Source organism: Sus scrofa, chromosome 2 (genome assembly GCF_054392235.1).
Source record: "Sus scrofa isolate SSC_HxYL_T2T_F1_AM1 chromosome 2, Sscrofa_HxYL_maternal_Yorkshire_Landrace_v2.0, whole genome shotgun sequence".
Classification (NCBI taxonomy): domain Eukaryota; kingdom Metazoa; phylum Chordata; class Mammalia; order Artiodactyla; family Suidae; genus Sus; species Sus scrofa.
The window spans coordinates 129,238,700-129,253,597 of record NC_139384.1 but is presented as its reverse complement, the minus strand read 5'-3'; the positions used below and the strand labels follow the sequence as shown (position 1 = coordinate 129,253,597).

Below are 14,898 nucleotides of genomic sequence, written 5' to 3'. Positions count from 1 at the left end.
TGCTGCCAAAAACAGTAAACAACTCAAAGGAGAATCTGATTGCTTTGCTCAGCAGGAAAGTTTGTAGAAAAAAAATTTCAGAAATGATGGTTTTTACAGCTTCCCATAATAAAAAGGATTGGGAACATTTGGGGACGGGGTTATCTTCCAGGACTACTGTCACATTGTTGCTATATAAACTTTAATTATTAAACAGGAATACCCTCTAACAAACCTGATTAGCCAATATTTAGACCCCAAAATCATGGAAAAACAGGAAGCTACAGGAGACTCTAAGGAAACAAATTCCTACTCTCACAAAACAGGAGAGTACTCAAAATACTAACCAGTAAAATTGAAACTAGATACTCCAGAAAATTGTATTAGTTATTTAATGAAGAATTTTAAGTGCTTTAAAAACGAAAGGAGTGAGGGATAAGAAGTGGGATAGACAAGGAATTTGGGGCTAGTGGAAGCAAACTATTACATTTAGAATGGAAAAGCAATGAGGTCCTACTGTATAACATAGGGAACTATATCCAATCTCTTGGGACAGAACATGATGGAAGATCCTTTGAGAAAAATAATGTATATATATGTATGACTGGGACACTACGCTGTACAGCAGAAATTGACACAAAACTGTAAATCAACTATACTCTAATAAAATAAAATAAAATTTAAAAAAATGAAAGGGGAGAGTTCCCATTGGGGCTCAGTAGTAACTATTATCCATGACGATGTGGATTCGATCGCTGGCCTCGCTCAGTGGTTTAGGGATCCAGTGTTGCTGTCAGCTGTGGTGTAGGTCACAGACACAGCTAGGATCTGGCGTTGCTGTGGCTGTGGTATAGGCCGGCAGATTTAGCTCCAATTCGATACCTAGCCTGGGAACCTCCATATGCTGAAAGTGCAGCCCTCAAAAAATAAAACAAACAAACAAATTTAAAGGAGTGATATAAACTTCCGAGAGGAAAATATGACAAACTCTCAACTGTCTTTAATTTTTGCTTTATCCTTAGGAAATTTTTATTCATCCTTAGGAAATCATCAGAGATGCTTGGAAAAGTTCATCTGCATGAGTATTTATTTAAAAAATATTTGCAGTAGGTTCTAATTGTTCTTGAGTATCCCAAAATAAGGGAAAAACTATTAAACTGATCATAGCTATACAACGCAAAAAAAAAAAAAAATTGGAGCTATTCATAACGTTTAATGGCTTGGGAAAATTAAGAGAAAATTAAATTTTAAAGAACACTAAATTTCTTTATACTAATATGTAGCAAATATTAGGTCCTTCTACTTCATGTAAATACATCACATCACAATAATAATTATTATCTCTGGGTGGTGAGATTAAACTAACAAACTTTTTTTCACATTTTCTGTGCTTTACAAATTTTCCAACATAAATATTTACTAATTTTATAATCTACAGAGAAAAACAAAATTGTTAAGAGAGAAGGCATCTGTTCATGAAGCCTAATACATCATGGTGCTTAAAATGCTAAGCCCATCAGTCTTGTTTCATTCTTGGATATCATTAACAGACTAGAAGCTCATGAGATTGCACAGAATACATGGATTTCAGCATGGGATCTGATAGTCTTCATGACATTCTTGCAGAGAAACGTGGGCTGGCTGATAGGGTTCAGAGAGCTGTTATAGCTTGGAAAGCTGTACCAAATATCGCAGATGGGCAGATGGCTAGCTACAAAGAAGGTTCTACTTCTCAGCTCTGACTGTGGCTCACTCATGCATTAGGCATTAGCTCCCAAAGTACAGGTTTCAAAGTCACGGCCAGTGAGAAGTTAGGAAGAAGAGTTGAATGCGTGCAAACCATGTAGTCTGCAATAATACTGATCATGTTTCTGTAACAGAATTTAGCACTGATGTGGGACTTATCAATTCCCAGCTAGTCCATACACAGATTTTCCAGACCTAAATAAGTGTGTGTCAAATAAACAGCACAAGTATGATTCAAATAATTCTGACAGGCTGAAACATTTGTCTGAAATTAAGGTACTATTTAACAGAGTTAATAAATGTAAAGCCCTATATTCAGTTTAACGAAAATTTTACAAGTGTTTTGTGGCAACAGTTCATGTGAAGCAATGACCATTTTAGACTAAATAACAGTCAGAACAACGGAGCATTTTTGACTAAGGTGGGTAACAAGTTCACTCGCAGATACCATTTGAAAGTACTGGGTGCACTGCTGACCTTATTCAAAGAGAAAATTCAACAAAATAGTAAGTCTAGAAGAATATGACTAACGACATTCTAAGTCTGATCAGAAATATTCAAAGAAACTGGGACCGTTTAGTTAGGAGGACATTTAAAGGAACCTAATCAATGTTTAAATGTTTGTTCTATAAATCTTTGAAGGGGTGGAATCAATTTAATCTATTGTACCGGAAATTAAAGTCTGTCTGCTGTTTCTACTACTCCTCTGAAACCACTCATTAAGGACAATGATGACCTTCACCTTGCCAAATCCAAAAGGCATCCCTCTATCCAACATTAACAGACTTCACAGCATTCAATACACAGCCCTGAGCCCTCCTCCCAACACTCCCATCTTCACCTCAAGGACAAGTCATTCTTATCTCTTTTCTCTAGTTCCTCCTTCACACAACCTCTAGATGTCAGAGGTTGATTCATCTCAACCTTCTATTTTCTCAATTCCTGTGGGTTTGAAGAGTGTCTATGCCGATTATTCCCAATTTAAATTTACACTCCATGATTTTCCTCTGAACTCAAGATTCTCTTGTACAATCAGAAGCATTTCCATCAGAAGCATTCCTGATTCCACATCCTACCTGTCAGCACCACATACTCAGATGCGTCAGCCAAAACCCTGGGAATCATCTTGGCACCAGCCCTTGCTGTCACCCGCCATCTCCAATCACTAGGACATCTATTCTACTTCCAACCCAGGTCTCAGATCAGACGACTTCTCATTTCCACCAGTGCTACCCATGCTAAGTGAGCATCATCTCTACAATGCGACTTGCCAAGAGTCTCCTAATGGTAGCCAGACAAATCTCCTCAGAGCTCCTACCAAAGGTCTGCTCCACCAGTAAGCTGGATCATGATTCTTCTTTGCTTTAATGATGGTCCCAGGTACTGTGAGGAAATGTCACAAAATTCTTATCATGGCCTCAGGACCCTTCACTATCAGAACACTGCATCTTCTCTCATCCCATTCAGAACCACTGTCCCCAAGCTTGGGCCATTCTGATTTGCTCTCAATTTTTTTTTTGTCTTTATAGGGCTTCACCCACAGGATATGGAGGTTCCCAGGCCAGGGGTTGAATCAGAGCTTTAGCCACTGGCCCACGCCACAGCAACGTGGGATCCTAGCCACGTCTGCGACCTACACCACAGTTCACGGCAACATTGGATCCTTAACCCACTGAGTGAGGCCAGGGATCGAACCTACATCCTCATGGATGCTAGTCAGATTTGTTTCCACTGAGCCATGATGGGAACGCCCTTGCTCTCAACTGTATAAGTGCAGGAAACTCCTTTCAGTCATGAGGCCTCTGAAAACTTTGTTATTCCAGACTCTGCCAATAGCTGATAACTTCTTCTTCTTTTTTTTTTTTTTTTCCTTTCTGTCTCAGTTTAAAAATCACCTCAAGAGACTGCTGCCATGATCACCTTGTCTGATGGGTACAACCCTCTGTCCCTAATTATTTTCTATTTCAGCTTTTATGGCCCCTTGATGACACTAGCATGACTTCCATGGACCTTTACTTAAGTTTTGTCTCTCTCCTTAACCCACCCGACTAGAATGTCAACTCCAAGAAAGAAGGAACCTTATTGTCGTATCCCTCGCTGTATTAGCAGAGGTCAAAAAGTTTTAAAATGTTCAATATGGGAAGGAATAAAACCAGACTTCACCCCAACAGAAGGAAAATCTTCCTAAAATTAAGAGCTGTTGGACAATAGAATGGACAGCTGTGTAGAGACAAATAGACAATCCTAGGAAGAGGGTTTAGGCAGAAATTGGTGACCACTTTTATCTAATATGGCATAAAGGGAGTTCCCACACTGGGTGAGATCCTGGTCCAGACGACAATTCAGGTCTTCAACACACAGTTTCCAGTTTTATAAAGGAGTTTCAGATTAAAAATATATTCCCAAAGTTGGAATTCCCATCACGGCCCAGCAGAAATGAATCTGACTAGCATCCATAAGCACAAGGTTCAATCCCTGGCCTCACTCAGTGGGTTAAGGATCTGGCGTTGCCGTGAGCTGTGGTATAGATCACAGACTCGCCTTGGATCTGGCATTGTTGTGGCTGTGGCGTAGGCCAGTGGCTACAGCTCCAATTCTACCTCTAGCCTGGGAACCTCCATAAGCCTTGAGTGTGGTCCTAAGAGACAAAATAATAATAATAATAATAATAATAATAATAATAATAATAATAATAATAATAAATAAAAATAAATTTCCAAAGTAGCAAACATCATAGTAATTCCTAAAGAGCAGAATGGCCTCATGAAACTACTTTTCCTGAAGTTAAATCAGTGCAGGCTCCCTCCAGCCACCCTGCCACACATGGTTTTGGACAACTACTGCCCACAGTGCCCATCTTTCCGAGCCGTACAAAACATGGCCCAGAAATGCATTGGCAGATCAAGCAAAACCACTTATGGTAAACCTAAAGTTCCACTCTTCATTCATTTGTGATGCTGCTCTGTAAACACACCAGGATCACTTTATTTAGTGTCACACCCATTAATAATGCAGAGATCCTTACACAGGCAGGTGGAGAAAATTAGTCCTGAGTGATTTCGTTACTACAGCGCATACACGAAGTCAAAGGGACCGAGAGTCTCATTACGACCAATATAGAAGTTGCTGGCACTATAGAAATCAGCTGTGGAGCTGACCACCCCAGGACCACACAATTCAAGCAATGTTTCCACCTCACTGTCTTTTGCAGTCTTACGGTCAAAGAATTAACTCTTCTCCACCTCATTGATATTACAGCAGAAACTTAAAGACCCAGCTAAAGAACATTCCTTCTACTCTTTCAGCTTCCTTTACCCCTAATTTTCTTTTCAAGTAAAAAACAAAAAACTTGGGAAATATTTGCTGCTGACAGCATCTTTACAAGGAATAGTCAGTTTGTTAGCAGACAAGGTAACACATACAACTAGATATTGCAAGATATTGCAAAAAAAAAAAAAAAAAAAAAAAAAAGCCTATGAGGCCATGAACTTTGTTCTTAAAGAATTTTTCTTAAAAAAAAACCTGTTTTTTTCAAGAAGAGAATAAACTTTAAAAAGCCAAAGATATTTAAAATTCCTTTTTAGAATAGTCAGTGTTAACAATGCTGTAAGGGGATAATGCATGGCAAAGCAGGGGAACACAAACTCTGACCACATTTCTGAAGGGTTGGTGGGCAATACCTTTCCATTAACATACAAACTCCCTTTGATTCAGAAATCTGACTGCTGGATATTTACCATATATGCATACTCTAAATAGTAGATGGTAGTTTACAATAAATGTACAGAGTATTCATTTTTGGTACTGCTTGTAACAGGAAAAGCTTAGAAAACTCAAAGTGCCTACAGTAAATAAACCACAGTAGATCCACAAAATGGGATAATAAACAGTGGCTAAAAAAAAACAAATGAGATGGGTCTCCCAGTGCTGATGAAGGAAAATCTTAAATATACACTAAAAAATAAAAGTAAGGTATGGAACGGTCAGCCAATAGGGACCTGCTGTATAGCACAGGGAACTCCACCCAATATTTTGTGATGTTCTACATGGGAAAAGAATCTGAAAAAGAATGGATGTCTGTATGTATACAACTGACACACTTTTTGGTACAAAAGAAATTATCACAACATTGAAAATCAACTATACTTCAATAGATCTTTCAAAAAATGTATGGGTGTCTCTAAACACAACTAAATATTCATTTTTGAAAATTGTGGAGAAATGGGTGAGAAATATCAAAGCAGTTATCTCTAAGAAACAGGACTGAGAATGTGACTTATTGCATTTATTTGAAACTCTTCTGTACTATTTATTTTTACTGTGTGTATGTATTATGTTATAAATAAGAATAATAACTATATGCAGAATTCTCTGCATGGTCTGGAAGCATCCACCTGCTATCTGCAGAAGTGGGAAAGTGAGCATCCTTTTCCAGCCTCCACAAAGCAAGCCTGAGCCTGCTAAGTGAGCACTTAGCCACCCCTCTCCAACAAGCACAGGAGCTTTCTGAGGCTGCTACGTCCCCTGACTTCACTCACATGCTCCTCCTTTGTATGGCATAGATGCACAAATAAAGAGAAATTTTAATTTCTGCCCTTCCAGTTTTAGATCTGTATCTTGCATCTCTGGAAAGCTAACTTGAAGGAAAATGCATAGAGTTATTCCACTGCAAAAGATACCAAAGAAAAATCAGTGTTTCCCCTAATGTTATTTATTATATAATTACACTATTACCAAAACAGAATCAAGAAAACAAAAACGTTTTCAACTTTAAGGTATAGGACTTGCTATTCTGCCAAATCCTGTGAGAATCAGAAAGATTGCAAAACAAGGAGCTTTCTTTCCTAACTTAGAATCTTATATTTTTTTTTTATCTCAAAAGACTAAATAACCCTCTCAACTAAAATCACTTCCACAAGAGAAATATGGGTATGCTAAAGTTGAAAAGACAAAGTGTAATCTACATTCAACTTATGTGATATTGAAAAGCCTTAAAAGTATCTGAATTTTGTTTTGTTTTTATCCCATCAAAAAAATACTTCCAACTGTACAGAAGAGGGGGGGAAACAAAGAAGAAAAGTCACAAGAAATCATACCTGTTTCTCCTGTAGTTTAACCTTGGACTTGTTGTGGGGAAGCTACTTATTTAGCAGCAAGTGATTTTCCAAATTGTATAAAACAACCTGAAGTACTTTAGCTTTTCAAAAGTTATGAAACAAATGCATTTGCTAAAATGCATTTTATTTGTTTATTGTTATTTTTCTTTATTTATTTTGGCTTTACTGATGGATAAAGGGCAAATGTCTATTTGAAAAAGTCTAATACTTAGCTGAGAAACAGCTCCCACTAAATAGGATTTTATATAAGCATTCTGACCACCATCCTCCCCCCCAAAAAAGTGATTTCAATTTTGGTTCAGGGGCTTAAAAGTAATTAGTGACATGAACAAACTATAGGCTGGTGCACTGAGCTGTCTGTGGTACTGAAAAATGACACCAAAGTTGAAATGTACTAACTTCTTACAAAGCTTCCTCATCACACTATTTTAATTCAGGCACTTCCGTCCATGACTCACCTGAGCCATCCTATTCTGATAGAGTATGTATAAACATTTCATAAAAGGTCACAATGACTTGTTTTCCAGGGTTTTCCATGGAAATGTCAGGGCCTCCTCAAGCTTCATTAAAGCAATTACAATGGAAAGAGAGCCACAATGTTGGCTATAACACTTAATTTCCACTTTCCCTGAATGCAGTGAGAAATCCCACTATGTACCAGAAACCCACACCAGCTAGCTCTCACTATCCAATCATTACACTGCTATGCTAAGAAGAAAAAGAGGAAGTGTCATGTTAGACTATATGCTATGTCCAAGAGCAGCATAGTCCCTGCATTAAGTTCCTGAACTCAAAGCTAATCAATACATTAAGAATTCTTAATAGTAAACTGATATGTGCCCATCTGCTTAAAACTTATGAAAAAAAAAGGACACCTATGGCAGTGACATCAAGGAGTAAAAAGGGCACAATTCATCATTTTCCACGTATCAATACATTAGCCTGTGCACTTGATTTTACTTTGTTTCAGAATGAACTATTTCAGCAGCATCACCAACTCTATTATCTGGATAAATTAGAACGTGTTTTTCTAGCTACTGACTCCTAGCTCAGAGTCTCCACATGTATCTTTTCCTTTTCCATTTTATATTGTTTTAAAGGGCATCTCAGATAAGAATTTGGAGCTCCAGCTAAAGGAAAAAAAAAATTAAACCTCTAGATTAAACACTGAATGTAAAAGCCATGTCCAAAACAACTAAATGATATTACCCAAGTATCTATTCTGAAATTATCTTAGTGTAGCTGGTTTAACTGAAACTGTGTATCATGTCAGATAAATCCAATTACAAAAACCTAACTGTTGATGATGCTTATGGTGCCCCAATAGTAAAGAGGTTAACCATGCTTCTAATTCTTAGAGGGGGAATCCATGTCTTCATTTTTATCACCCATGCTATATATTCTCTAATAAATATATCTATGCATTTGTATAACAGAAATAGTCCTCAAAATTAGCTGGGGTGGAATTCTTTCAAGCATAAATGTCCTATAAAAATACTATGATTTCTTGTATATGTATTAGCTTCTCTAAGTTTCAAGATTTTTTTTTTTTTTTGGAACACACCTGCGGCATATGGAAGTTTCCAGGCCAGGGGTCAAATCGGAGCTGCAGCTGCTGGCCTACGCCACAGCCACAGCCACCCCAGAACCAAGACCTGTCTGCGACCCACACCACAGCTCATGGCAACGTCAGATCCTTAACCCACCGAGTGAGTCCAGGGATTGAATTCACACCCTCAAGGATACTAGTTGGGTTGTTTCTGCTGCATCACAACAGGAACTCAAGATTTCTAATATGGTATCAAAAATGTTTACAACACATAATTAACATTTGGTCACTTTTCTCAAACTCCTAAAAATTATTTCCCAAAAAACTCTCCATAATTCTTAAACAGTCAGTGTTTTCAGGATACACTTTGTTCTTGATGTTAATTCCCTCAACTATCCTCCCCCATGAATGTTTGTTTAGCTGTCTATAATTCAGAAGGAACAGAAATAATAGGAAAGCTGATATTTAATTGAAAAAATAAAAAAACTAACAAAAAAACACAGCAAGGTCTCTTTTCAGGGGGGATTAAGTAAAACTCCTCTAGATTCCAAGCAAAAAGAAAATTTTAAGTTACTTGATTTTTAAAAAATATCCAAGAAGATTTTAGAGTAATATTTTTTTTTTAATTTAATCCTACTCATACACCAAACTTTTGGATTTAGAGAGGAACTACAGATAAAGACATGTTCATGTTTCAGGGTTGCTGGAAAGTAGCAGCAGAGAGCAGCAGGAAGCATTCTGGGCTAGAAGCTAGAACAGGGCTGGTCACACTCTGAACTGTCTAGCTGTGGGATCTGGAAGATAGCCACCTCTTCGGACTTCAGGTTCCTCATCTGTAAACTGAGTCAAGGGGCCATGAGACCTATTTTGTTCCCAGCGTTAAGAATCTACTTAAGTCCAAATGAGAAATTATGCTCCTCATATTTAAGTTATGTCTCAGTATAACTTTAAAATGTTTGAAAGAATCTCAAAAGCCCATGGTCAGAACTACTGAATTAAAGATAGACCTGTGTAAATTATTAAAATTTTAAAGAGTTCAAATGTGTTTGCTTTGTTTTACCAGTGAAATTTTATGACTTACCTTTCAGTATTCTCTCTCTAATTCTCATCCTCTATTCACCTTTTCCAAAGTTTTTACACATTTGAAAGCAGGATGAAGTAATTTCTCCCTCCTCATTTGGGGTCATGCGTACCTTTATTTTGTTTGGGTAATAGTTTGTTTTTGTGACTTACCAACTTAAAATTAGTTTATTAATGCTAAGTTATTTAAACACAACAGCAACTCCTAAAGGAAAGCAGCCTAAATTTGAGGATTTAGTAGTTCTGCCAAATTCCTAACAAGTGCTCCAAAGAAATCAGAAAATGCACAATAATGTAAATTCTAAACTGAAAAATCCCAATATCAATTAATTTTTGAAAACTCTAGTTACTTTAATTCACAAACCTTATATTCCTTTGACTGAAAGCTATGGCAAAGTAAACAACTCAAAAGATGACCCATGAATTTTAGATGGAGTATTCTTAGAATTGTCAGTAACAGTCAAATCTAACAATAGAGTTCCTGGCTGCATTTAAACAAAACAACATTTCCTAAAAAGCCCACCCACAAGGGAGGACAGTGGCCTTTGCTATTAAATGACATATTAAAAATAATGTAATGATTGTACCTAAAAGTCTACCAAATTACCAGATATACAGAATTTGTATTCTAAATTTACAATAGATTGGTTTTTTCTTTAACACTGGAGCATAGACAAAGGTCAGACTTTCCCTCTGGTCTTATTTATAGATATTAACAAGGAATATAATGGCCTTATTTTCTTCTCAAAGCTACTACTGCAGAAGGTGAAATAGATGGACACAATCGTCCATAATGACCCATCCACTAGGAAGAGGTGTATCAAACAAGAATACAGACTAAGGCTAGTGCATAACTGGCCTTAAGGAAAACAAATGCAGTGACTGATATGAGGACGTTGACCTACCTAAAGTAGAGAGGGGAAAACCTGAAAGGTTTAACGAACACATCGCAGAAACTACTGAATGTTTACATGCTGTATTGTTTGTTTTGTTTTTAAGTTGAAAGTAAAGGTAAGGTGCTAAGGTAAGAATACAGCATGTGTCTTTGGTAACCTCGAGCAAGGACATGAGGGCTTGGAAAACAGCATCTGTTGCCTTGAACCGCTCCAGGCTGGTGGCAAGGCTTTAGGTCATTCATAAACAGCAGAACCTAAGTTACCTGTATTTCCCTGGCGTGGTACACGATGATCAGACCGAGCAGGATGATTGTGGAGAGACTGATAAGGCATTTCAGAGCTAAGGAATACAGCGACGCCTGCAACATAGACAGAAGCACGTTTTAAAAAGAAGCACTTTTAACCACCTTTTGGGACGCCCCGGGGTCTGCCAGTCGTCCCCAGCAAGTGGACTTGAACTCCCAGGAGGAGGATGGGGGTAGGGGCATCTGCCTTGGCTCTGTGATCTATCGGATCACTTGGCCACAAAGGGAAGAGAGAGGAGAGGAAAGTGGGGAAGGCCAAGCAGCAGGATCCAGGGCAATACAGACCAAAGCGCTCAAAACCCCCTGAAGTTATTCCTGAGTTTAAGTGCTTAGCTTTGAAGGGGGTCTCCTACAACACCAATATCAGGAGAGGAATATGGCATATTTTCTCCACCGACTCCTGAAACCACTTATTTAACATGCCCAGACGCGCCAGGCATTCAATGCCTCCAGAACTTTGGCTGCGCGTGGAAAGGCTTTCTCTGTAGAGTTGCCCTGCGGGTTAGGGGTGCGCGTCTGAGCCGCGCTTGCCGTCCCGGCGGGCACCTCTGATGGTCCGGGGAAGGCTTGGGACTGGCAGGCAGAGAGTTGCTACCAGTGCCCATTCCAATCACTTGGTATCTAGCTCTGTGTTCCGGGAAGGGTGGGCCGGGTTTGAGTACCTACCTTGTCATAGGCGCCCCACGACAGCTCGGTCTCGATAACCATGACCACGATGCCGAACATGCCGAAGATAAGCGCGTAGTCGCTGAGCCTCTTGCGCTTCTCAAACAAGGCGCGCCGGTGGCCCAGTTTGTAGCCGATATTCTGGTTCTTCTTTTTGCTGGACTTGGTGCCACTGCTGCTGCCATGCCCGCTGCCGCCGCCGCCGCCGCCTCCTCCAGTGCTGCCTCCGCCGCCGGCTCCGTAGAGCGCCAGGTTATTGGAGTTGTTGTGCTCCGGCTTAGATACCACGATCTCCGGGGCTGAGGACGAAGCGGCGGCCGCGGCAGCAGACGGGGAGGACGCGCCGCCACCTCCTCCGACAGACGTCGGGGGCTGTAGGGGCTGTGCCTCGGAGTCCATCTCATGCAGGTTCCGTCGGGACGCGCTCAAGTTGCTGAGCGGCCGCATGACGCCCCCGTTGTACCTGCAACTGCTCATGGCTATTTCGGTGAAGGGGTTGCTCTCGCGGCGCGCCTGGGGCTGGTGGTGCTGGTAGTGCGCCGAGTGAGGGTGGTGGTGGTGGTGCGAGAGCGCGGGCCCGGAGCCCAGGCTGCCAAGGCTGCCCGTGGGGCTGGCGGCGGGCTGCAGGCTGTGGCACTGGTGGTACTGGGAGGCGGACGCCGGCTGCTGCGCGTACTGTTGCCGGAGCGCACTGGCATGGCTGGACGGCGTCAGCTCGCTCACATTGAGCTGGCTGCCCCGGCGCGACGAGCAGCAGCAGCAGCACGACGAGCCCGACAGTGGCGAGGAGGTGCGGGTCCGGAAGGCGCCGCCGGGCGAGGAGGTGCGGAGCAGCAGGGACAGGTTATCCCCCGCCCCCGCCCCCGCCACTGGGGCACCGGAGGAGGCGCAGCTGTTGCACCGGAGGCATGGGCTGCTGCCGCCGCTGCCCGGCTGCTGGTGCGCGAGGTGCGGGTGGTGGTGAGGGTGCGGGAGGGGCGCGAAGGGCGGGCACGGCTTGTCCTGGCTCTGTTGCTGCTGCTGGCAATGCAGGTGTGAGGAGCGCGGCGGCGGTGGCGGCTGCTCTGAGAAAAAGCCGCGCTGGAACTGCAATGGGGTTTCCATGTCAGGGCTGTTAAAGCTGCAGGGAGACCAGGCGGTGGTGCACCCTGCGCAATGCGTTATGGTCGGGAGCGGGGACTCCTGCTGCTGGTGCGAGGAAGGGCCCATGCCGGCTCCGGTAGAATCCAGGCGGCGAGTCCGATTGGTTGGGCGCACCAAAACAATGGGCATGACATCACCTGCGGGGACCGAGACAGAGTTTGCGGCGCGCGCGTTTTTGGGGAATGAGTGTGAAAGAGAGATGGGGAGGGGGGAATCTGCAGGATGAAAAGAGAGGCCAGGACAGGGTGAGGACCTGGGCTCCACCTGCTGATTGGGAGCGCCCCGTAAGCACCACCAGGGGCTGGGAGCTGCCGGACAGTACAGCGGGTCTGCAGGAGGTGGAGAAAGGGGAGCCCCTCTCTCCTGTGCCGCTCCCCCCGAACTAGTGTCGGACACGCAGTCTAGATCACCTGCGCTGAGCACTGCAGCACTTTGGGCCACCCCAGCCAGGGGTCAGGCGAGGGAACAGTGCGGTACCGGGGCTACTCCTCCGCCCGCGTGCACGCCCCTTAGAACTGCAGAACAGCAGCCCCCTCGCCCCACGCCTACTTCTCCCTAATCATCTTGCAGAGAGTAGGCTGCCGGCTGCCCGCCAAATAATTGCGGGGACACCCGCTTTGGAGAGAAAAAGTTTGGCGACTAGCAGGGCTTGGTGCAGCAGGGCTTGGTGAGAATTTCGGGGCCTGAGCCCAGGTTTGGCTCCGGCGAGATGAGAGCGGGTCCTGCTCTCGGATCTTTCCCGGCCGCTGGGCTCTGGCGCCGGGTAACTGGGAATGGCTGCGCCGCGCTTTTGCCGGAGTGCGGAGTACACTGTGGCGTGGGTAGGGTTAACCGCCTCTGCGCCCGGGCCGGGGGAGGATGGGGGCGGGGCCGGAGGAGGGGATCCCCCTCCATCAGCGGGAGGAGCCGGCGCGGGCTTCCCGGGTCCCCCTGGCGGGGGCGGAGGGCTTTCCCCGCTACCGCCCGCTCACGTTTGCTCCTTCTGCGGAACATGAGGGGCTGGCGCCCCCGGCCGCCGGGTCCGGGGCTTTGGAGCTCAGGCCCTCTGGCCGCTCCAGTGGGTAGATTCTCGGGCTTTTCCTGCCTTGGAGAGGAGGCTTGCTCGAGGGTCTGGAGGCTGCTCCCCGACCGCCGGCCACCACCTCGTCTTCAGTTCCTCTTCCTCCTCCCCACCTGCAGCACAGACACAAAGCAAAGGCGGATCAATGATGCGCAAACACCGAGCCTCTACTCTGCCAAGCCCTGACTGCAGCGGCGGCGGCGGCGGATGGAGAGGGGCCTGGCGCCGGCTGATTTACACCGGCAGTTTCACACCGGCAGTCGTAGCTTGGCTGGGAAATTATTAATAACGACAACTTGGGCTGAATAATAGCTGCCTGGGGACAGTGCTGGAGTTTTGCTAGAGTTAGGTATAACAGTTATTTATTTGTGAATAGACCAATAAAGATTATGTTTTATTATCACAAATTTCCTGTAATGTGTCCTTCTTTTAAGCGATATACTAACACAAAGCGGTAGACGATGCTGTAGAGGGTTCTTTGTTAGTGCCCCATCTTAAATCTTCCTCGTTTGTATTTATTTGCAAATTGAGATTCCCGTCTCCCGAAAAGAGAATGAAAGAAATAGGCTAGGTGAATATTTGTTGCCATTTTAAATTGTGATTTTAAAGCATGATTTTTATGATAGAAATTAGAACGAATTAGATAGAACAAGAAATTCAAGTGAAAGAGGATCACCTTCATTAGGTAATTGGAATTCTCAGTTGGATCCAATTTCTTGATATTTTACTCGGCACCTGCCCTAAAGTTGCTTACCCAGGTACCTGCTCCTAAGAGAGTGTGTGTGTTTTCAACGCCATGGAGTGAATAATTCATTTTAGGATATTCTTTGGACATGGGTTTAACAATTTAATTTTTTTGTGTGTGCATGCAAGTAAACAAATCCAAAAGAAAAAAAGGGAGAAGGTTGCTTTTAGTCCCACAGAACTTGCATTTCTCTGTAGTCTTGGTCCAGAATAGAATTTGGCTAAAAATTGGCGATAGCATATTATTTTTATACTCTATTATGATTTTTGGCAATTCCTTAAAACTTGTTTAGAATTATGAAGCTCAGAGAATCTTTCGGTTACTAAATGGATCTGCATGAATTGTGTGATGAGCACGACTATTAAAAACTTTTTTTTTTTTGTCTTTTCTAGGGCCACACCCTATGGAGGCTCCCAGGCTAGGGGTCTAATCACAGCCATGGCTGCCGGCCTTCGCCACAGCCACGCCAGATCTGAGTTACGTCTGCAACCTACAGCACAGCTCACAGCAACGCCAGATCCTTAACCCACTGAGCAAGGGCAGGGATTGAACCGGCAACCTCATAGTTCCTAGTCGGATTCGTTAATCACTGAGCCATGACAGGAACTCCTA

The 14,898-nt window shown here is 43.1% G+C and overlaps 1 protein-coding gene across 47 annotated transcripts in view; it reads right to left on the bottom strand.

The window, feature by feature from the left end:
* Positions 1 to 14,898, bottom strand: part of KCNN2 (potassium calcium-activated channel subfamily N member 2) — a 712,042-nt gene that overhangs the window by 140,070 nt on the left and 557,074 nt on the right. For 27 of the 47 annotated variants that reach the window (XR_014838553.1, XR_014838554.1, XR_014838555.1 and 24 more), the window contains 3 exons: positions 13,453 to 13,654; positions 11,339 to 12,618; positions 10,631 to 10,726 (listed from right to left, as the gene is read on the bottom strand). Coding sequence is in view for 40 of the 47 variants with exons in the window: in XM_085014292.1 (XP_084870418.1) it covers positions 10,631 to 10,726; positions 11,339 to 12,618; positions 13,453 to 13,474 (1,398 nt within the window). In the remaining 7 variants the exon portion in view is untranslated. The remainder of the gene's footprint in view (positions 1 to 10,630; positions 10,727 to 11,338; positions 12,619 to 13,452; positions 13,655 to 14,898) is intronic. The other 20 variants (XR_014838556.1, XR_014838557.1, XR_014838552.1 and 17 more) reach the window with 1 other exon arrangement.